At 40.4% G+C, this 23,019-nt stretch overlaps 1 protein-coding gene across 3 annotated transcripts in view; it reads left to right on the top strand.

Moving 5' to 3' along the window:
* CDKAL1 (CDKAL1 threonylcarbamoyladenosine tRNA methylthiotransferase) overlaps positions 1-23,019 on the top strand; it is a 951,890-nt gene that overhangs the window by 223,634 nt on the left and 705,237 nt on the right. For all 3 annotated transcript variants that reach the window (XM_089682258.1, XM_089682259.1, XM_089682260.1), the window contains exon 7: positions 11,538-11,586. In XM_089682258.1, the coding sequence (XP_089538384.1) occupies positions 11,538-11,586 (49 nt within the window). The remainder of the gene's footprint in view (positions 1-11,537; positions 11,587-23,019) is intronic.

The raw sequence follows: 23,019 nt of genomic DNA, 5'->3' as shown, positions 1-23,019 counted from the left end.
CTTGGTTTGATCTTGGTTTGTCACACCCCATACCTTCTGGGAAGAGGTACAAGCATGATCTTGGTTTGTCACACCCCATATCTTTTGGGAAGAGGTACAAGCGTGATCTTGCTTATTATACTATCTCACTCCTTTTTCTCTTATCCTTTCTATTTCCATTTTTCTGTTTTTTTTATGTACTTATATTTTACTCCTGCTAGTAGCTTAAAACTTAATTTCCTCTCTGGTACTACCACTTTTAGACATTCATATCTTCTCTCTTCTTTTCCTTTTCCACTATTATTCCTTTGACCTCTTCCTAAGAAAAATTCCCATCCCCCAGTCCCTGTGTTTTGCAGCATTGCATGGCTTTTTCAGAGGATAACGTGCTGTGAGACATCATGTGCTACCTGAGCCCATAAATCAAGGGAATAATTTGGAAGACTAACACGAACTGGAGGTCAACACTAGGTGCCTACACTTAGAAATGCTTAATGCATTAATGTCTTTGGTATTTATTTTCTCTGCCATTTTCATCATGTAATAGTCTTTGAAGAAAAGAGAGGCACTCACAGAACTTCAGGAGGAGCCACAGTATAAAATTCAAATTGCTTAAGTAAGTGCGAATGTCCTTCACATAGTATATACAGTATTTGGCACATGCAGGAACAGCACTTTCGTATCAGTTCTCCATACATTTGCTCGATAGCAGTGCTGTTGGTAATTCACTTTTAGACTAGAAAAATGATTTGGGCTCTTTAGCTATAGTGCCAAACATTTTTGATGATAACACAAATGTATTAAGGGGTTTTTGTTTCTGAAGATTTTGCTTACAAAAGGGCAGTTTTCTGTAGCATATCTTCCCACAGATGCCCTGGTGCATATTTTTTCCATTTACTAATATCCATATCTTCTCTAAATATTTTAGTGTTTGGAGTGCTTTAGTTCTTTGCAAGGTCATGTTATCCCCTGTGTCAGCCAGCAGTGACTGCAGGGGAGAGAGGAAAATCACTAAAGCGGTGACATCACACATAGGTGCTCAAGTCCCAGCCACTGTTAGTTCTCCCACCTCTCCCCTACTCCCTCCACTGGCTGAGACTCCATTTTCAACCCACTCCCTGACCGGTGTGGGCTGAAAAATGGTCAAGTATATAAATCTTTTTTTACACAGGTTAGTCATCATAGGTGAACAGAAACAAGTAGGATTCTTCTATGCAAAGGTTGTTAAAATCCTTGCAGTTTACATAGAGTAGGCTTCTTTAAGCCTACCTATAAAAAAAAGATTCCACATTCTCTATTTGGAGCCCCCAACTCCCTTGGTTGAATGTATTTGGATTAAATTAACAAATTTAGAAAGTCTGGCTTAGAAAGTCGGGCAGCATTGTGGCTAAATGGTTAGCACTTCCGCCTGGCAGTACTAGGATCGTTGGTTTGAATCCCAACCACGGCACCACCTGCCTGGAGTTGGCATTTTCTCCCTGTGCCTGTGTGGGTTTCCTCCAGGTACTCCAGTTTCCTCCCACACTCCAAAGAATCCTGTCTAAATTGACCCTAGTAGGTGTATGTATGAATGTAAGTTAAGGACCTTAGATTGTACACCTCTTGAGGGTTAGGGACTGGTGTGAATGTACTGTGTGTGTGTGTGTGTGTGTGTGTATGTAAAGCTCTGTGTAAATTGACGGCGCTATATAGGTACCTGAAGTAAATAAAATAAAAATAGTGTTACTAAACCCAGGACCCTGCATTCACTCTATCTGGCCTCCCATAGTACACACTACTTGGAAATGTAATTATTTTAGTAAATATAAACTGCTAAATACCTTTTCTCATCAGCAGTTAGAGCAGTCTTGTGACTTCTATCAGTGTCCAGCTGAGAACATGTTAAAGCTTGGATGAGTAGTTTCCATTCTGCTCTAGGAGGTTGCAGGACCCCCTTGACCTCTGTCTGGACAGTGCTGATTGTCCCTGTGCTGATCACATGCACTCTCCCAAGAAAAAAAAAACACTCTAGCAATACAAACCAAACTGAAAGAAAAAACTTTGGTCGTCCCCACGTCCTACGTCATTTCCGGTGAGTGGAACGCACGCCGAGCGGTGCGTTCCAAGTGGCCATTTTGCTTCGTGGAGGAAGTTTTTTCTTTGGAGTCTGTCATCCTGTTGTGAACAAGGCTGTGAGGTCCTGCTATAAGATCTGTGGAATTTCGTTTTTTATCTACAATAAGTGCTGGTTATTATCTTTTAAAATGTGAGTGGTCTGGCTTAAAGTAAATTTTAAGTAAGAGGTATAACACTATCACACTATTAGTCTTTTTTCCTTCCTGGAACTTGGTGGAGTTAGCGAGGGGAACAATTGGAGGAATATCCATATCTCAGAGGTGGAAAATAGTGGAGGTCTTAAAGGGGGTCCAGTAGCCCTAAATAATCCTGAAAGGCATTATACTCACTATTATCTGGTGAGTGCGGTTCATGTTGGTTTTTGCACTGGTGGATGGTGGAAGGATCACTATAAGCATTGAAGATTCTACCAAAATGTAATGGTTATTATTCATTATTGCTCACTTATTGTTGTGAGGTAGTTTGTGTTTTGCGCTGGTTTATATTGAAAAAAACATATAGGTTTGTCTGAGTTGAATGATGGTGTTCATGACCAGATCGACTATGGAGGTGCCAGAGAGAGGTTAGGTCATGTATTTATACCCAACTGCTTGTAGAGGCCTATGGATACCCTAATTTTCTATAGACTAATTCTTTGTGAACAAATAATTTCTTCAGCCCGTGATAAGAGATTTGTGTTAATCTAGTTGGTTAAACCAAATTTGTTTCTTTTGGCTTTGAACATTTGTTGCAGATAAAGCTTCTATTCTAAATATGATTTTGTTTTGTAATAGTATGCTTTTTGCAGTTGTATAGATTAAAGAAACATTAAAAAACATTTTTCATTTTCAGTGCTCTGCCCAGATAATTTGTCTCTGAAGCAGTATTGTAAATCTGTAACCAAGGTCAGTTGGGGAAAGTGCAGCTGATGTGGCTAGGATAAGAAAACAAAATTTGATTTCCTCAGCTGTGCATTGCGAGTATCAAAAGTAATGACCTTAATTCATTTTGGCAAACTTCTTTAAACTTTCATCTTTCACAAATTCTCACTTGTGTATAATCTTGTGTTGATCAAGGCTTGTACACAACTGTATGCATGCCTGATGTATCTGACAACATGAGATGGCAGGTGTAAAGTACAGTGTCACAGTTTGCTGTCTCCAGAACCAAACTGTGTCACTCTCTGCAGCTGTTCATGTTGCAGCTGAGTCTCTGCAGGATCAGTCTGCTGTTTTTCACCTAGGTCCCATACATGATTCCTGTTCATCTGCACAACCCCTTTCTAAAGCCCCGGAAAACTGTTGTAGTTTTATTTCAGTCTACATATATAGACTTTCTTATACTCTCCTTGCTGAGATGTGCTGCTGGACACTTCTCTCAAGTCATGTCTTGGAAAGACATTTAAATGTGCTCAGTGCACTTGGGAGTTGCCAAAGCAAAGACCTCTCCGAGTATCTGTTCCTAGGGTCTTGTACCCATGAATACCCTTTTATGATCCTTGCCTTATCCATGTCATCTGTTTGGTCTGACCTTTTGCCTCTTTGGTCATGACCTTGCCTACTATTTTTGTACCTTATACAGGTGTACAGGATAGCGGGAGGCAGCACAGCACTGGATGGCGGGAAGGAGCCGAAGTCAAGTTTTCCTATTAACAAGCTAGTGATTGGTTGCTAGATCCGCCCAGTATTCTAGCAACCAATCGCCTGCTGGTTAACGCAAAAGGTTTCAGTTAAGCAGCTCCCGCTCCCGCCCTCCATCCAGTACTATGCTGCCTCCTGCTCTCCGCTCTGCAGTGAAGATGGGAGCAGCGTATTATGGGGGGAAAAAATGGCAAAGTAGGGTACTGTTTGCTATCTACCCGTCGGTCGCCCACAATTGACAAGTATATTGCGTTTGATGGCTTGCCAACCCCCTGCTTTACAGGTTATCGGTTTAGGGTTAAACATGAGCTAAGGGAATTATTGCTCCCACCATTCATGATGATACCTTGTACTTGTGGTGTTATCGCTGTTTACATATGCAGGCTTTACCTTCCTGCTCATTTGTGCTTGTGCCTGAGCATTGACCCCTGATGTCTCCCTTACCTTCCAAGGCAGCTGATCAAAAACAAATCTGTTTGATCAGCTGCTTCGCCAGGGAATGACAGCACTGAAACCAGAAGTGACAAAATTGTCGCTTTTGACTTAATTCATCACAGAAAATATTTGGGGAACAAATGCTCCTTGGTCTTTTCTGTGGGCAGCCAATTCAACCACTTACCATGATCCTGGGGTCCTAGGTGGTACAAGATAGCCCAGGAAGAACAGAAAGGTGAGGTCTCTGTGCTTACAGCCCCCCCCCCCCAGATTATTTTTACAGAAAAGCAAATAATTAGCTTTAAAAAAAAAAAAAAGTTATCCAGGATCAGCCACGATCCTGGTATCACTGCTTGCTGCCCAGGACATTCTAAATATATTATACATACACACAGAAGGCACAAGGGACCATACTTTTAAATTGTTCCTAAACCCAGGACCCTGCATTCACTATATCTGTCTCCCACAGTACACAGAACATGGAAGTGCAATTATTTTAGTAAATATAAATTGCTAATACCTTTTCTCTTCAGCAGTTAGAGCAGTCTTGTGACTTCTATCAGTATCCAGCAGAGTACTGGTTAAAGCTTGGTTGAGGAGTTTTCATTCTGCTCTAGGAGGTTGCAGGACAGTGCTGAATGGCCCTGTGCTGATCACATGCACTCCCCCCTCCCCCCCCCCCCCCAAAAAAAAAACCAACCCTCTTTAGCAATACACACCAAACTGAGCATGTGCAGAGTGACTGCACACAATGTCTTATCAAGAGACAAGAGGGGGGCACTGGAAGAAGGGGAGGATCAAAGAAGTAAGGATCAAGCAGCATTTTTACACAATGCAGATGATTAACCCCTTAGGTTCCACAGTGAGTATAACCAGCATGATTTATTACATATACAGACTGATTTTACTGTTGTGGGTTTAGTAACACTTTAATGAGAAGTGTGCCTCATGCTGGTGTTGACTGTCCTAGTTGAAATTATTTACATTAGGTAAGTGTGTGTAGAACAGGATCATCCCCTTTAAAATAATCACATTTTGTTGCTTTTCTACCTGGAATGAAGACAGTTTTTTTTATCCAGCTGTATTTACTAAATCCAACTTATAACATCCAAGTGAAAGATATAACACCAACATGTCAGAAATTTTATTTAAAAAATTCAAAAACAGAATCACTGAGTTGGATAAAGGATCCCCCCCCCCCCCCCAAAAAAAAAATGCTTTGTAAACTCAGGTGTAGCTAATCACCTTCTCAATGGCACACAAAGCCATTTGACTTTCAGCTGGTATCCACTGTGCTCATTTTGATTAGTCCAGCATAAAAAGAGCTTTCCTGGAGCATCTCTGTCCCTGCTAGAGCAACTGAAGCAAACAATCAACTATGGGTGGCGAGGCACTGCCAAAAGATCTCTGGGATAAAGTTGTAGACATACACAAGTCAGGAGATGGATACAAATAAATTTAAAATTCTTTATCAATGCCTAGAAGTACCGTGAAGTCTGTTGTTAAGAAGTAGAAGATATTTGGTACAACACAGACCCTCCCTGGATCAGAACGTCAAAACTGGATGAAAGAGCAAGAAGGAACACCTGTCAGAGCAGCTACCAAGAGGCCTACAGCAGCTCTGAAACCGTTGCAGGAATTTGACAAAGAGAGGTCATTGTGTGCATGTGACAACACTATCACAAATTCTTCACAAATGTGGCTTATATGGGTGGTTTGAGAGAAAAAAGCCAATCCTCAAGAAAGGCCGACATGCAGTCACGACTGAGCTTTGCCAGAATGCACCATCAAAAGGTTCTGAGACCACATGGAAAAAGGTGTTATGGTCCGATGAGACTAAAATTGAATTATTTGGCCTCAACACTGAATGATATGTCTGGCGGAAATCCAATACAGCTCCCCATCCAAATAACATCATTCCTACAGTAAAGCGTGCAGGTGGTAATATCCTGTTATTGGTGTCTCTCTGCAGCAGGGACTGGAGCACTTATCAGGATAGAAGGAAAAATGGATAGGGCAAAGTACTTCTTCAAATTCTTCAGGAAAATCTACTGCCCTCTGCCAGAAAGTTGTCAATGGGAAGCAGGTTTACCTTCCAACATAACAATGACCCAAAGCACACAGCACAAATGACCACATAGTGGTTGAAGAAAAAAATGTCCATGTCCTTGCATGGCCTAGTCAGAGCCCTGACTTTAATTGAAAATCTGTGGAATGACTTGAAGACTGCAGTCCACAAAAGGTCACCATCAAATTTACCTGAACTTGAGCAGTTCTGCAAAGAAGAGTGGGTAAATATTACAAAGTCTAGATGTACAAAGTTAGTAGAGACTTATCCCAACAGACTAAAGGCTGTAATCAAAGCAAAAGGTGGTTCAGCAAAATACTGACACAAGGGTTTGATCATTTTCCTCAGTGATTCTGTTTGTGAAATTTTTCTTTTTTTTTTTTTTTTTTTTTTTTTATCTTTCACTCTGATGTTATAAGTTGCACTGAACAAATACAGCTGGATAAAAAAAAAACTGTGTCTGTCTTGATTTCAGGCTGAAAAGCAACAAAATGTGATTGTTTTAAAGGGAGATGATTCTTTTCTATACCCACTGTATAGATATTTCACATAATAACATTTGTCATATATGCTTTATTAACAAAAACGCAATTGCTAATAAATTTTGTTTTGCTGGACAGCTGAAATATTTTCATGATCATTTTATCTTGTTCCCAATATTTTTCTGTATAGAAACCATCTTTGGAGCTCAGAAAGAAAACTTTCTGTGATTCTGTTTGAGTCTTCGGTCTTTAGAATTGGGCATTTGTATTCCATTGTGAAAGGCTTGTGGAAAAAAAAATACTTTTTTTTTTTTTTTATCCTGTATCTTTTTACAATCTTTATTTCTACAATGCAGAGCTGTTAAAATTTTAGGTTAAGCTGAACTGTCTAGTGGTTAAAAAATACTCCTTCAACGGTGACCCTTGCACAATCAAAAGAATTTTTGGCTGCTTTAATGCAGCAGTGAATCATTTTCTTAAGCCATCTGTTTCCATGGCACTCATATACAATAATACATTTTCTGTTCTCTGCTGGTGACTTAAACCTCAAAATTATAGAGCAGAGAAGTGAAAATGAACACAGACACGCATACAATTTCAGGAGAAGTAAGCTGTTTAATTAAAATTGATGCAAGTGAGGTTTTCAACAAGTGAAACAACCCTCTAAACCAAATGGAACAAATGTAGTTCTGATTATTTGAGGGGAAAGCTTTCAACTTGCAAGCTATTTGTGACTGCTGCTCTTTGGTGCCATGACTTGCTTTAATGCTTTAAGGAATAGTGGGATCATGCAGGGCATCCACTTATCTCAAGGAGTGCAGCCAAGCTAATTGTCACTTGCTTAAAAAGCTTGCCAGGCCTTGTGCAGCAGAACCTACCAGAGGGGGCTTCCACTTCAAATAGTTTAGTCCTTTCAATGGAAAAATGTATTTAAACAGAGAATACAACATTGGAAATCATAGTTTTGCTTGAGGTTATGACAAAAGACTTTAGGAAAACAGGCTCTAAAGAAACACAGTTGTGACAAATCTTGAAATTTTTTTTTTTTTTTAATTTTTCCTCTGTGCCTAAAGGTTGAGCAGCTGGTTAGTATACAGTAGCACATTTTAGTAGCACACTCATTTAAATCTGCTAGTTACTGGACAAATTCAATTATTCAGCAAATTGAAGGATTTTTTTTTTTAGTATTTTGTGATAGTAATTGACTTAGTAAAGAAAATGTATTATGAACCTGATTTTTGTTAGTTTTTAATTATATATGCCGAGACTATAGCTGTAAAGCTATTTGTTTGTCTTCAATAATTTTAGCTCAAGTACATTTTCTGTGTGGTTTGCCCTGAAAGTTTTATTGATCATCAGATTCTGATTGAGGCTAGGGCTACACAGAGTTTTATTTACATGTTGCTGGGAGATTTAAAGGTGCCCTGTCACCTTGAACTTTCAGGGCATAGTGGGAGGATATCTTTAAAGCCCACCACCCAACCACCTTCTACTCGCCTGTCCAGCTCCCACCCAGTGCTGCTGCTTCTTCTGTTGCAGCTTCTGAAAAATATCCTGTGCTCTCAATATTGTGGAGAGCTTGACTTCCTCCCATGTTGCAATGCTTAGACCTAGTAGCCATTCTTTAGGCCCAAGCACTGTTACACAAAGAGGAGGGTGCTCTTCATTGCTTCCTGTAAGATCTCCTGGTATTTTTCCGGTGCAGGGTGTTCTTTGAAACAGAGTATAACTGGGTTGGGGGCTGGGGTAAATGGGTAAAATGACAGTGGGGTTGATTTACTAAAGGTAAATATACTGTGCACTGCAAGAGCACTTCAGGTGCACTGGAAGTGCCATCTCTTGAGATCCGAGGGGAAGCTCTGAAATAAGGCGAAGCTCCGCTGATTTCTTTCATCTAATAATGCACAAGCAAAAATACTTTTTTTTAAAATTTTCCTTGCATGTTACCCTCAGATCTAGAGCAACTACACTTCCAGTGCTCTTGCAGTGCACAGCCTATTTGCCTTTAGTAAATCAACCCCAGTGTTGTCAACCACTTGTCGACTGACAGTCCTGTTAGTAGTAGCACATTTATTTTGTTTTTTGCTTTCCGTCCCAGAGATGCAGTATATTCCCAAAATGTGGGCAGAATAGCTGCCTAGACATTTGGCACCCGTATAGTTGTCTACATTGGAAGATTTTCCCTCGTGATTGGATGATAGCACTAGCAGTACTTGAAATTTTACATTGTCTATGATGATCATCATGACAAATAAAGAAGATAAATCTTTCCAGCAAGGAAACCCCACAAAATAAAAAAAAATATAGGTTTCACCACTGCCACAGTCTATCTAGATAAAAAAATGGATTTAGATACTCTTTAATTCACAATAATTTGAAATGCCTATCTTATTTGTACAGTATGACACTGGCTTGATGCTCATAGGTCCAGGGTTATAGGCTAGTACCTTTTAGGTGGTTGCACAATGGCAAGGGGAGGACACACTCTCTTGCCATACTCCTATAACCCTACCCCAGTCTGTGAATTCAGTTTTTTTGTAGTGTCCTAAGGTGGTAAACCTCTTCTCACTTACAGTGAAATCACTCATAGCTTAACTAGTTTATTTTTATTTGGATTCTTCAAAACACTTCACTGTGTTCTAATAGAATGATAGAAGCAGTTCATCTGGATCCATGCAAGTTTGCCAAAACCTTGGGAGCTGTAATCAGACTTCACACCGTGGGGAAAGCATGTAATGTTGCTATGGATTCTGTGTGGACACTCATCTTGGTGTTTGGTATTACAGGTCCAGGGCCTAGACCCTGAAGTCTCTTTCAGGGTTATGCCTAGTGATGTGGGCAGGCAAGGTATTTTGATTAGTGGCACCCTGGATCTTTTGCCAGTTACTGTCATCCCACAGCAAGTATGAGGAAAAATGTTTCTACTACATACTTTATATTATATATGTGTATCCTGATTAGTATTGGTCAGTATGTTAAAACTACCAGTAAACCAGGAATTGTGTGAAATGTATTAACTTTTAACCACTTGCCTACCGGGCATTTTCTACCCCCTTCGTGACTAGGCCAATTTTCAGCTTTCAGCGCTGTCGCACTTTGAATGACAATTGCGCGGTCATACAACACTGTACCCATATGACGTTTTTATCAATTTTTATTCACACAAATAGAGCTTTCTTTTGGTGGTATTTAATTGCCACTGGGTGTTTTATTTTTTGCACTATGAACAAAAAAGAGCAAAAAATGTGAAAAAAAGAAAGTTTTTCTTTATTTCTTTTATAAAATTTTGCAAATAGGTAATTTTTCTCCACTCATATGTGTTGATAAGGCTGCTCTGATGAGGTGGCATGGATAGGCAGCACTGATAAGCGGCACTTATGAGGTGGCACTGATGGGCATTAATGAGGTGACACTGATGATGCTGCACTGATATGCAGCAATGTTGGTCACTGATAGGCGGCACTGACTCACAGCACTGACTAGCGGCACTGATGGGCGCAGCGGCTGGGCTGCACTGATGGGAGGCACTGCAGGGCACTGATCATCAAGGAACTGATCATCCGTGCCGATCTGCTCTGTGACAGCTGCCGGTTATTGGCAGTACTTTCTTCACGCTGTCACAGCATGAGGAAATTGCTGCCGATAACTGGCAACTGTATTTACACTGTGATCAGCTGTGTTATTGGACACAGCTGATCACATGGTAAAAGGCCGCTGTGATTGGCCTTTTACCTCATTACGTGATCAGCTGTGTCCATAGGAAACTGTATATGCTGCCATAACCTTTGATACTGTATCTCATGACCCAGCAAATAAATTAGCAACTTCAGTCACAGAGGCACCAGCTAAGCGGGCACCAATGATTTGCCCTCTTTGAAGCTCATGACTCCGTATTACTAGCAGCACACACAATAAATGAGGAAAGTGAGGCTTCCCACTGTTAGCTAGGTGTCTCATCATACAGTGGAAGCAAAAGAGTGTTGCATCACTTCTGCTTTCAGCTCAAAACATGTGGTCACTTTCACACCTGCAAATCATGTAGTGTTTCAATTTTTTTGTCCAACCCCTGTATATGAACCCTCACCTTGTAAAACAACCTGTTCAGTTTAAAATAGGAAGGCAAGGCAAAACGTGTGTATGTATATATTATATATCATAAATATATGTTTTTCTTTTTTTGTAAGCGCTTACATAGCTTCTGTTCTCAGCTGCATAAGGAGCTTGGGGGTGGAGATGGCAGGGGAGTGTGCCAGCAGGAGGCAGAGAAACTGTAGTACACTGTTCTTCACAGTGATTAGCTATGCAGGGGCATGTCAGCACAAGTCTGACCATTGGAGAACAGGTAGGCTGTGCCCCCAGCATACCCAGAAAACTAACCACATTGGGTTGGATATGCTTCCATGCCCTGGCCTGGTCAGTTTGAAATAAGAAAGCAGGAGGACAGGCAGGATGACCAGGTATTTCACACAAGGGAAGCAATGCAAAAAGATCAGGATGCTTTTACATAAAAGTACATGGTAACACAGACACATATCCGGAATATGAAATGTTGGGGTCACATGCACTTTAACAATCGATCACAACTACAAAGAGTACAGATATTCATACACCATCTGTATATTTGTAGTTTCTAAGTGAATTGACTTTTACTCCATTCTTTAATTTGTGTGTTTTTTTTAATCATTAAGGTAAGTACTGATTAAAGTAATACTTTAGTAGGTAAATCTAATATCACTATTACAATATGGCTATAACACATCATGCAAATGCACACAATATATTTTTAGTTGTCAAAAAGAGCATTTCAAAACTTACATCTTTGTCTTGTTCACTTTATAGGTTCAACAGATTGATCGAGTGGTAGAAGTTGTTGAAGAAACAATTAAAGGTGAGTACGTTCTGTAGGCAGTTAACTTCACACATGTAGGCAAGTAGCTTTACTGAGTTATGGTTCTCTGTACATTATGAGGGGTTGGTCTTCTACTGTGTGTTGTCGCCTACCCTTCACCTCTGGGTGATATGTATATGAGGGAAAGTTAGTTAACAAAAAAAAAAAAAATAATGGTCATAGAACACCAAAACACACTGGCCCAGACATATTTACAGTTAGGAGGCACTAAAACTGAGATAGAGCTAGCTGACAAATAATTAATATGGTTTTTGAGGGGTTTTTTTGTGTGCTGCAGGCCAAAATATACTGTATTCCAAAAAGTATTGGGAGACCCTTCCAAATCATTGGATTCAGGTGTTTCCATCACCTGCATGACCACAGGTGTATAAAATCAAGCACCTAGGCATGCAGACTGCTTCTACAAATATTTGTCAAAGAATGGGTCGCTCTCAGGAGCTCAGTGAATTCAAACGTGGTACCATGATAGGTTGTCACCTCTGCAATAAGTCCATCCATGAAATTTCCTTGCTACTAAATATTTCACGGCCAACTGTTAGTGGTATTATAAAAAAGTGGAAGCAACTGGGAACAGCAGCAACTCAGCCATGAAGTGGTAGAACACGTAAAATAACAGAGTGGGGCCAGCGCATGCTGAAGCGCACAGTGCACAGAAGTGATCAAGCTCAGTTTAGCTAGAGATGAGTTTAATGGAACTGTACTGATCAGTTGTATGACTAGGGTTCCATGCATACTGGGCTTTAAAAAAAAACAAAAAAACACACCAGTTCCGTTGGCAGAAAAAAAACGCTCATACAAAGCATTTTTGTACACACAATTACAAATTAAAGGAGCATAACAAATTTGGAATGCAATTATTTCTTACAATTTTGAGAAGATGCCAATAATTTTGACCAGTCCATCTTTGGGGTTTTGGGTGGAATGTGTAAAATTTGGCTTTTTGTTTCTCCAATTTTTTTGTGTCATACAAATACAAACGAAATAAACATAAGAATGCCTAAACGTTTGCAATTGCAACAGTTTTGTGGGTGAAGTGTTGCATCATCTGACAGAAATGCAGGGGTGCCAATATTTTTTATTTATATAAAAAGATAAAAGACTAAAACCACTTAAAAATATAGCAACACAAAAAGTTCTATTGACAGCACTTCAAACAAGCCATAAGCTGTAACACAGTGCCGGTCTCGCCATTCAGCAATCCCAGTCTCAGAGTGTGATTACATCATCAGCATTAGGATCCACCCTCTATACACGTTGTGCTCGGTGGGCTGAACTTTTTCAGTATGAAAGTTCCTACTGAAGAAGTATGGCCCACCGGAAGCAACTCGTAGAGAGGGAGGAGCCTAAATCTGATGACTTCTTCATGTTCTGAGACCAGTATTGCTGAATGGTGAAGACCTACACTGTGTTACAGCTTATGGCTTGCGTGAAGCACTCTGTTTAGCTGCTGTATTTTTAAGTAGTTTCAACCTTTTATCTTTTTAAATAAATAAAACCTGTGAGCACTTTAAGTTCCATCAGCTTGGATAATTGGAGATTAATGTGATATTTGACCTCAGTTATGCTAAGTGGCGAGCAGACTGAGATCTTATGTGGTGGAGAGCATGGGTGAATCACCAATGTTTACGTATAGAAGATCTGAAAGCACACGTTTAATTTTTTCTGGTGTCTGAAGTCACATTTGAGACTTAACACTTTTTTTGTTTCTTTTGCTTGTGATACGCCAATATTGTTTATTAATTATTTGAGGTTGTACCACACTACTGCGCGTTGGTTTATCCTAAAAATGTGAATTGTCTACGACTCATTCTGAACCAATGATTTCAGTACTTTGAGTCACTTACCCAGATCAACTATGTATATCAGGAGTTTGGCTATCACTCTGACTCTTATGATCTGTATTCTTTGCTCCATGTCAGTGACTCATAAAAATTATTGAAAGCAGAAATAATTGGGCAAATAAAATTTTAAGGAGGAGGTCAGCAATGGCTGTCTGCATATTTATTTTAGTATGTTTCTCTTAAAAATCATTGAAAGTAAGCATTTCCTAAGAAAGGTCTAGTAGATGTCATGTCTCAGCTCCTGGAAATACTAGTAGCTTTGCTTTTTTGCTGACTCTTTGACTTTAAAAGGTAACTCCACTTTCATGAAAAAAAAATCAAATAAAAATAATAGTACATACATTTGCTAATTTAATGTTGTTTAAAAATTAAATTTTATTTTCAATCTGCAGCTGCTATAATTTTCTGTACCTGCAGGCCTTCTGTGCATGGTTGGTGTACAGAACTTCTACAGAAATATAATTTTGTGCTTTTACTATTATCTCACGGATTTTCTAGGGGTTTGCTTTTAGACATCTTTGTAAAAGGAATTGTATTTTTGATGAGAAAATACCTAAAATGATGCATACACTGCAACTTTTTTCATTAGATTACTGCAAATGTATCAGCTGATCATATTGAACACACAAACTCCATTTCAGGAATCCATATTCCAAGAACATGATTGAACATGCAGCTCTTTCCTAAGAACAGAACCAGGACTGTACTACAATATTTGTTAAAAATATCTGCACTGTACTTGAAGTACATCAACCAGAGGGATTATTTTATCTTTCTTTTTTTTTTTTTTTATCTCATGAGTCACTAGAACGGAAGTATTTAGATGAGGAAAGTCAGAATGAAGTCAGCACCCCTTGTCTGCACACTTGCTCTGGGTCAATGACTCAAAGTATAGAAGCCCGATGGCTAGACGGCAGACAGCTAGCTTTTACACAACAAAAAGCCAGTGATGGTACCTTCAGGATTCTCTAACGTGGGTTACACACTGTAAGAAAATTGTAAGAAAAATTCCATACGGTGCTGATCGTTTGATTTTTGTATAGTGTATACACAACTTTTGACATTCAATTCAAACTTTCCAAACAAAAATTTCTGTAAATTGGGACAAACTGGAAAATGTTCTCAAACGTGAACAGAACAAACTATTTTCATTTAATGTGTGTGGTTTTCGTATGAGAGAAATCAGATACGAAAGACTGTGCATGATCAGAAACCATAAACCACAAAATAATAAGCCTTTATCATATGAGAATTTTCGTATGAGTACCATCCTCAGTTTTGACCTGCTGTGAAACATCAAGGAAAAACGGACCATTGTTCAGCCAATTTTCTTATAGCGTATACTGGGTGTGAGCCCGGGTTCACACTGATGCAGTGCAGAATTCGCACCGGTTTCTGTGTGATTTCTGCACCACATCATAATCTCACCCTGTTCATGCAAACTGTTTCAGTTGTGTATTTAAAGTTAACAACACCAAAAATCAGTTTGCAAAATTCAGTGTGATGTGCATATTTACATTGCATGGGTGTGAACACCCATGTGATCCGATTCTGGTACGGACAAAAAGAGTCCTGCACTATTTCAGTGCGGATGCAGTGTGGTTTGAGCTATACAAAATGTATGGCTGAAATTGCACCGCACAGAAATGTGATTGCTGTTCCTGTGCAAATCACATGTGATGTGCTGCACTGCATCAGTGTGAACTCAGACTAAGGAAAGGTTTCTCAGCACTGAGGTTTACATGTACTGTAATCACCTGGTGAGGTCTGATTATCAACATCTGTGGTTTTGATCAGTGAGTGCATGTCATCTAAGGCTAGGTTCACATCTGTGCGGGTGGTCCTGCTGTGGATCCACACAAAAATACGTGCACCACTCGCACAGACGAATTGCGTACCTGTGGCTGCCATTAAGTCTAATGGCACGCCACCCGCAATGGAAATCGCGACCGTACTGGGAACCCCGGTTCCTGTGCGGGCTGCGTTTTGCGAAGAAGTACAGGGACTTCTTCCCTGCATGTCCCGAGGCATGGGATTCTATTCAAGTGAATGGGCTCTCATTCCGCGCAAAGCAAGGGGTAACAGAGTATCAATATGCTGTAGGCAGCTTGTTCCTTTCAGTCTGATTGGACCATCCTATTATATACCAAAAACTTTGACACTTTTTTTGTTTAAATAGTCACAAACTCTTTTAGGTAAACCATTGACTATTAAAATGTGAAGGTCTGTATGACTGGATATAAATTGAATGGATGAGATCTTAAACTAAAGTAAACTAAAAATAGACTGTACAATCAGACTGTAATGTCTGGCCAACTTTAGAGATGATGCTTGGACATGTTAACGTTTGTACCTTGCCTTTTTTTTCGTATTAAGGAACACAGAGAAATAAATGAGGCATTGGGCACACTATTTCGTATGCTAACAACAGCTGGAGATGATATGAAGCTCAATTACTTTGTTTGTATATTGCCACAGTGGTATCCTCCTTGAACTTGCATTGAACCTGAATTTTTAGCCCTCAGCTTAACAATTGATGAGTCCAGAAAAGTGCAAAGCCAGGATATATTTTATGTCTTCCTTGTTTGACACTGCTTTATGGTCTTAATGAGACCGTATTGCAATATGGTGTTACGGAGATCGGTCACCTATAAATCAAAGATGCAATAAAAACTGTTTGTCCAGTGAACCATAAATGTAGACTCATTTGCAAAGATATTTGTTATGAAAGGCTTTGCTACTATGGAAGTGTGCAAGGGATCCATTTTTGTTTAACTGTCCCTAAAGTAAATGCTGGTGTTATGTTATCACACTTGGCTGCAAGCAGCTTCACTTTGGTTTTAGGCCTGCTAAAAGAAATAAAAAAAAAAACTGTGAAGCTCTTGGTTTGAGTTCTGGATGTGTATTCTGTAATGTTGGCTTACCCTGCCACAGGTGTAGCGATGAACTGGAGAGTTTGCATACCCCATAATTAAATCACTGCTGCAAGCCCCTTTCACACAGACATTCTGTATTTCATCCATCCATTTATGGATAGAAAATGGACATCAACGCTGTGGAAAAGGATGTAAATGGATGATCATCAGTTTACAGCCGCATCTGTCAAAATCTTTTTTTGGAATGGACCAAAGCCTTATTATTATTATTATTATTATTGTACAGGATTTATATAGCGCCAACAGTTTGCGCAGCACTTTACAATATAAGGGAGACAGTGCAATTACAATACATTTCAGTGCAGAAGGAATAGAAGGGCCCTGCTCATGGAGCTTACAATCTAAAGGAAGGGGGAGGTGCTACAAAAGGTGATAGCTGCGGGGGATGATCTGGCAGAGGTAATTCAAGTACAGTTCTTGGGTGGAGGTGGGGTAGGCTTCCCTGAAGAAGTGAGTTTTCAAAGATCGCCTAAAGGCAGACAGGGTAAGGGCTGACCGGACATGCTGTGGTAGGGAGTTCCAGAGGATGGGAGAGGCTCTGGAGAAGTCCTGGGGGCGAGCGTGGGAGGAGGTGATGAGGGAGCTAGAGAGGAGGCAATCATGGGAGGAGTGGAGTGGGCGATTTGGGCGGTATCTGTGGATGAGGTTGGTAATGTAGCTAGGGGCAGTGTTATGGATGGCTTTGTAAGCTGTGGTTAGTATTTTGAATTTTATACGTTTGGGTTAGTGGAAGCCAGTGGAGGGATTGGCAGAGAGGGGCAGCAGTCGCTGATCAGTTGGTAAGGTGTATGAGTCTAGCAGCAGCATTCATAATAGACTGAAGGGGGGATAGCCTGTGTAACGGTAGACCAGTGAGGAAGGAGTTGCAGTAATCGTGGCGGGATATAACCGAGGCATGGATAAGTTCTTTTGTGGTGTCATTGATCAGGAAGGGGCGGATTTTGGAAATGTTATGGATGTTGAGGAGGCAGGATTTAGCCAGTGATTGGATGTGGGGCCCAAAGGAGAGGTCAGAGTCTAGGATTACGCCTAGCACCCTGGCATGAGGGGAAGGACCCATGGTAGTGCTGTTGATCTTAATGGTAAAGTCATGAGTGGGGGATCGGGGAGGAGGAAATATTACAAGCTCAGTTTTTAAAAGATTGAGTTTAAGGTAGTGATGTGACATCCATGCTGATATGTCGCTTAGTAGATTTGTGATACGTGAGGAGATTGAGGGGGTGAGCTGGGGAGTGGAGAGATAGATCTGGGTGTCATCAGCATAGAGGTGGTATTGGAAGCCATGGGAGGTTATCAGTTGGCCAATGGAGGAGGTATAGAGAGAAAAAAGGATGGGCCCAAGAACAGAACCTTGGGGTACCCCAACAGAAAGAGGGAGCGGAGGAGGAGGAGTTGTATGTGACACTGAAAGTGCGCTGAGAAAGGTAAGAGGAGAACCAGGAGAGAGCAGAGTCACGGAGGCCGATGGAGTGGAGTTTACTGAGGAGGAGCGGGTGGTCGACTGTGTCAAAGGCAGCGGAAAGGTCAAGGACTATGAGTATGGAGTAATGGCCATTGGTTTTAGCCGTTACTAGGTCATTAGTGAGTTTTAGTGGGGCAGTATCTGTAGAATGTTGTGGGAGGAAGCCAGACTGTCGGGGATCAAGAAGGTTGTTGTCGGTGAGGTAGCAGTTCATATGGTTGTGAACAAGTCGCTCGAGAAGCTTGGAAGCAAACGGGAGCAGGGAAATGGGTCTTAAGTTATTCAAACAGGTGGGGTCCAGCGAGGGTTTTTCGAGGATGGTGGTAACCAGTACATGTTCGAGTGGGGAGGGAAAGGTGCCGATGGAGAGTGAGAGGTTGAAGCCTTATTTTTGTATCGTTAAAAAAAATAGAACAAATGCAAAATGGATGTAAATGGACGAACCGTCCCTTTTTGCATTCGTAGTGGATGTAAAAAACTGATGTAAAAACAGATGAAAAACTGATCCAATTGTTTCTTTGAAAAAACATAACTGAACTGATGAAAAAAATGGAACACCTGTGTGAAAGGACCTTTATTCTTTTTCTACTCATTCCTCTCTTGTTTTAACTATTAGTGTTACTTTCTCAGCAATTTTTTTTGAGCACCAACTGTGAAGGCATTGTTTGTTCCTCTCTGTCACAATGGGGTTTATTTACTGAAGCTGGAGAGTACAAAGTCAGACTCCCTTCTGCATAGAAACCAATCCGCTTCTAACCTGAGCTTGTTCAATGGAGCTTTGGCAATGAAACCTGGAAGCTGATTGGTTTCTATGCAGAAGTGAGTCTGATTTTGCACTCTCCAGCTTTAGTAAATAAACCCCAATATGTCTGTAGAGTTGAATGATGCCCAGCCTCAATTAGCCTGGAAGATTGAGGCCATACTGTAAGTGCAGGGCAACATAGGCCTATCCCCCATCATCACAGCGCCTTTAATTTACAGTGTATGGCTGCAGGGAGCAGATGTCACAACTCTCTGCATATGTGATAACAACCTTGTAAAGAGGACCCTGCAGTGACACATGACCATCCTGTAACCATGCTGAATACATCATGAAAAGACAAGTTTAAAAAAAACAAAAACCATACCAGAGTTGGGCTTAGCTTTGCATTGTGTGAGGATTTCATGCATCCTTAGATATGAATTATAATGCACCTAAAATGTGCTGCAAATAAAAAGCACCATATCTCTCATACAGAAATGAAAAAAGGACCCTAAGGCTGCTTTCACACTATAATAAATATCAAACATGTCAAAACACATCACAAATGCACCTGCTTTGTGGTTTTTGGGTCACGTGTCCTATAAAACACACTGCAAACACGATAAAAACATGGCAAAAACACATTTATGCATTTTTGCAGCGGATCATTATGAAAGTAGCCTAACACTTTGTTCCACCTATAAAGACAGGTGTGATATAAGTGTGTATGCAAGTATGGTCAAATTCGCAAGCTGAGCCTGGGGATCCCCCATACAGTAAACACAAATGTCAACTCTTCAGAGGAGCACCAAAGTGCTTCTTATTACTAGCAAATTTTGAAAACCCACATTTATACGGACTCTTCAGTCCACCTGGAGCCAAAAGTATATATATCTTAATCTTACAGTACAGGACACAGGCTTTGATATTAATAGACCCTGGGTTATGGGCTGGTACATTGTACACTGGCAAAGCTTTGAATGACATGCCTGCTAGGCTTCCCTCCTATGATCCTACGCTGGTCTGTAAGTTCTCAGTTTTTTGCTAGTGTCCTAAGGTGATGCACATTTTCTTCCTTACAGAGAGATTGATCTTAATCAATTTATTAGTTCAGATTCTTAATTCAGTTTATTATTTCAGATTTTTCAATCAACTCTAAGCTGTCTTCTAAAGCAGTGCATTTGGATTAGTGGTCGGATGGGTAAAGGCTAGAACTTGTGTCAGGTTTTTATTTGCATCTGCATTCTAGAACTTTTATTGCTGTCTATACCTTCCTGTTCAGGTGAGAACTGCTTCTCCCTGTTCCTATACAGATGTTCCTATACAGATGTTGCAGAGAAGGAAGTTGAGGTAAACTCTTCTCACTCCATCCAAAATGCAAAACAGGTGCAGCTAGGCTTAAAATTTTTAATCAGATTTCAAGAAAAAGCACATAAGCAATCAACTGTTTTTATTTTGATTCCCCCAGTATATCCACACTCATTGTAAATCAGAAGGTAATATGATTCTCCTGGCAAGCATCTACTCTTGTCCTTAATTAGTAGCTTATTGACTCTCCAGGCAGTGGTATCCTGGTGCATTCACACTCGTCCTCAATTAGTAGATAATATGACTCTCCAGGCAGTGGTATTGTATATTGTGGTAGTATTAAGCCCCAACCCAAGAATGTAATATGTTGCAGCTTAACAATCATGACTACTGATGAGCATAGGCCTGAAGCCGTTATAACCATAACTACCGATTAGCCTTGCCCGATAAACAACACACAGATTATTATTATTATAGAGGATTTATATAGCACCAACAGTTTATGCAGCGCTTTACAACATAAGGGAAGACAATACCATTACAATACAAATAAATACAGGAGGGATCAGAGGGCCCTGCTCATTAGAGCTTACAATCTAAGAGGGAGGGTCAGTTAATACAAAAGGTAATAACTGTTTGTGATGGGCTGATGCAGAAAATACATGTACAGTTGCTAGGTGGGGGCAGGATAGGCCTCTTAGAAGAGATCAGTTTTTAGGGATTGCCTAAAGGTGGACAGAGTAGGAGACAGTCGGACATACTGGGGAAGGGAGTTCCAGAGGATGGGAGCGGCTCTGGAGAAGTCCTGGAGGTGAACATGGGAGGAGGTGACAAGGGCGCTAGAGAGCAAGAACTCTTGGGATGAACGAAGAGAACGATTTGGTCGGTATTTTCAGACAAGGTTAATGATGTAGTTCGTGGCTGAGTTGTGGATGGCTTTATAAATTGTTGTAAGTATCTTGAATTGTATTAATCGGTGAGTGGAAGTCAGTGGAGGGATTGGCAGAGAGGGATGGCAGACACTGAACGGTGGATAAGATGGATGAGCCTGGCAGCAGCATTCATGGTGGACTGAAGGTGGGCTAGCCTATGCAAAGGTAAGCCAGTGAGGAGGGAGTTGCAGTAGTCAAGGCGGGAGATGACCAGGGAGTGAATTAGAAGCTTTGTGGTGTCATTGGTTAGGAAGGGGTGTATCTTGGAGGTGTTACGGAGGTTGAGGTGGCAAGCTCTTACGTTGGAAAGGGCAAGGCCATGACTTTTAATTTTTCACATAAACAACTTTCCAACATAAACATTTTAATCCCGTGCCAGTCACATTTGTACTGTGAGCACTTCTTAAAACCTTAAATGGACCTTGTCTAAGAGGCCTGTCAACGTACGTTCCGGACAAACAGACTGGTCGAACATCCACTGAAGGGCATAGCCCATTAAATGAAATATTTAAAGCTGGAAATTAGAGCAGGCGGTTGGGCAACTCTTCTATCTGTTCTTGAAATGATGCATGAAGATTTGACCTCAGCCAGGAATTTTTGCCAGCCCCCTCACCCTGTGCCCAACTAGCCAATCATCCTAACCCACTTGGTTTCATAACTTTTAAACTACTCCCTTGTTGCTAGGCCATGCTCACTGCAGTCAAGGCTCCCTTTTCCAATAGGATCAAGGGGCCTTCATTAGATGTGGTGTCTGCATCAGTTTTCTTTTTTTAGTCTTTTTTTTCCCCTCTATTTTCCCTAGGTGATCTGGCCAGTAACACACCTCCTTTATTAGTGAGACACCACTCTGGATAAAGAAGCATGGGGGTGGGGGGCAGATTTGAACAGTAGCATTGTCAATCTGGGGGTTGGGTAGTGTTAGAAGTACTAGCAGTTTTAAATTTAGAAGTTAGAGGAAACAGTTTTATTCCTTTTGGGATAAATATTTTGCATAAATAGAAGCTTATTATTTTAGGCACCCCTGCCAGTGTTAAATGTTTTGTCTTATCCATGCAACTGCAAGAGAGCTTTTTCTGTTGAAAAGCAGACTTACTGCATGAATCACCAGATGAAAATAGAAGAAAACCTAAGCAAGAAAACTAATAAAGCCATCACACCTAAGAATTGGTAAGCTGCAATGTAATGTTTGCTATTTGGTTTATCACTGCTTCAATTAGAAGGTACTAAGATTCTCCTGGCTGTGCTATCATGGTGCATCCACATGCTTCCTCAGTTGGTGATATGACTTTCCTGTCAAAAGCTGTAAACTCTTCATCTTTTTCACAGGTGATTCTAGATGAGCCCAGATACATTATTTGAGGTTCTAGGTTCAGTGACTGTAAATCTGTGTTTGCCATTTTGAAAGCATTTTATTTAAAACTTCTCTTCTATATTGGCTGTTCCTTTTTATGTAGACCATATATTTTAGGTCAGTGAAATGTCAGTACACAAGATATTATCCCTGACAATTTTATTTGTACAGCATAATATTTGATATGTTTGTTAGATGGTTTCATTCTATACATGAAGTCCAATTAGAATGAATACTTTGTACTGTTATACATATGTAACATAATGTAAGTACTAACTGGATTATTGATACATCACTGAATTTACATTGACCCCATTGCTCATTTCCCTGTGCTTTTGCTTCCACTGGGACTAAACATTCTACTTTAAAGAAAACCTGCAGTAAGAGAATATGCCAACGGCTGTTTGCTGACCTGTCTTTCTGAAAATGTTAGTTGCTTGGCTTTCCTGATACAATATAAATTCATTATTCTTTTTTTAGTCACTGACTTTGGACAAGTATTTCAGTTAAGAGTTTTGACTTCACTGATCTGCATGCTTGCTTGAGTCATAATGACTTGGAAAGTATTGACGCCTTTGGATCGGCACAACTGCCTAGTCAGCAATGGCTATCTCAGTATTTCTCTCAATAAGAACTTTCTTTAAATTGGATCGAACCACCGAGGTTTCTCAGGAGCTCTTGTCCTAATGTAAAAGTATGACCAACATATGTATACGATATGGCACACTTACCTCTTAATTAGCTCTCCATCAGCACCAACAGGTCTGCACACTCTGCTGCTGCCATGCATTGCTTCTTCCCTAGAGTCTTCCTTCTTCAGCTATAAAGTGACCCTGGCAT

Source organism: Staurois parvus, unplaced genomic scaffold, assembly GCF_062004578.1.
Source record: "Staurois parvus isolate SC_StPar_1 unplaced genomic scaffold, SC_StPar_1.0 ptg000287l, whole genome shotgun sequence".
Taxonomy (NCBI): Eukaryota; Metazoa; Chordata; class Amphibia; order Anura; family Ranidae; genus Staurois; species Staurois parvus.
The sequence above is the reverse complement of the archived record's forward strand: the minus strand, read 5'-3'. Positions and strand labels throughout refer to the sequence as shown.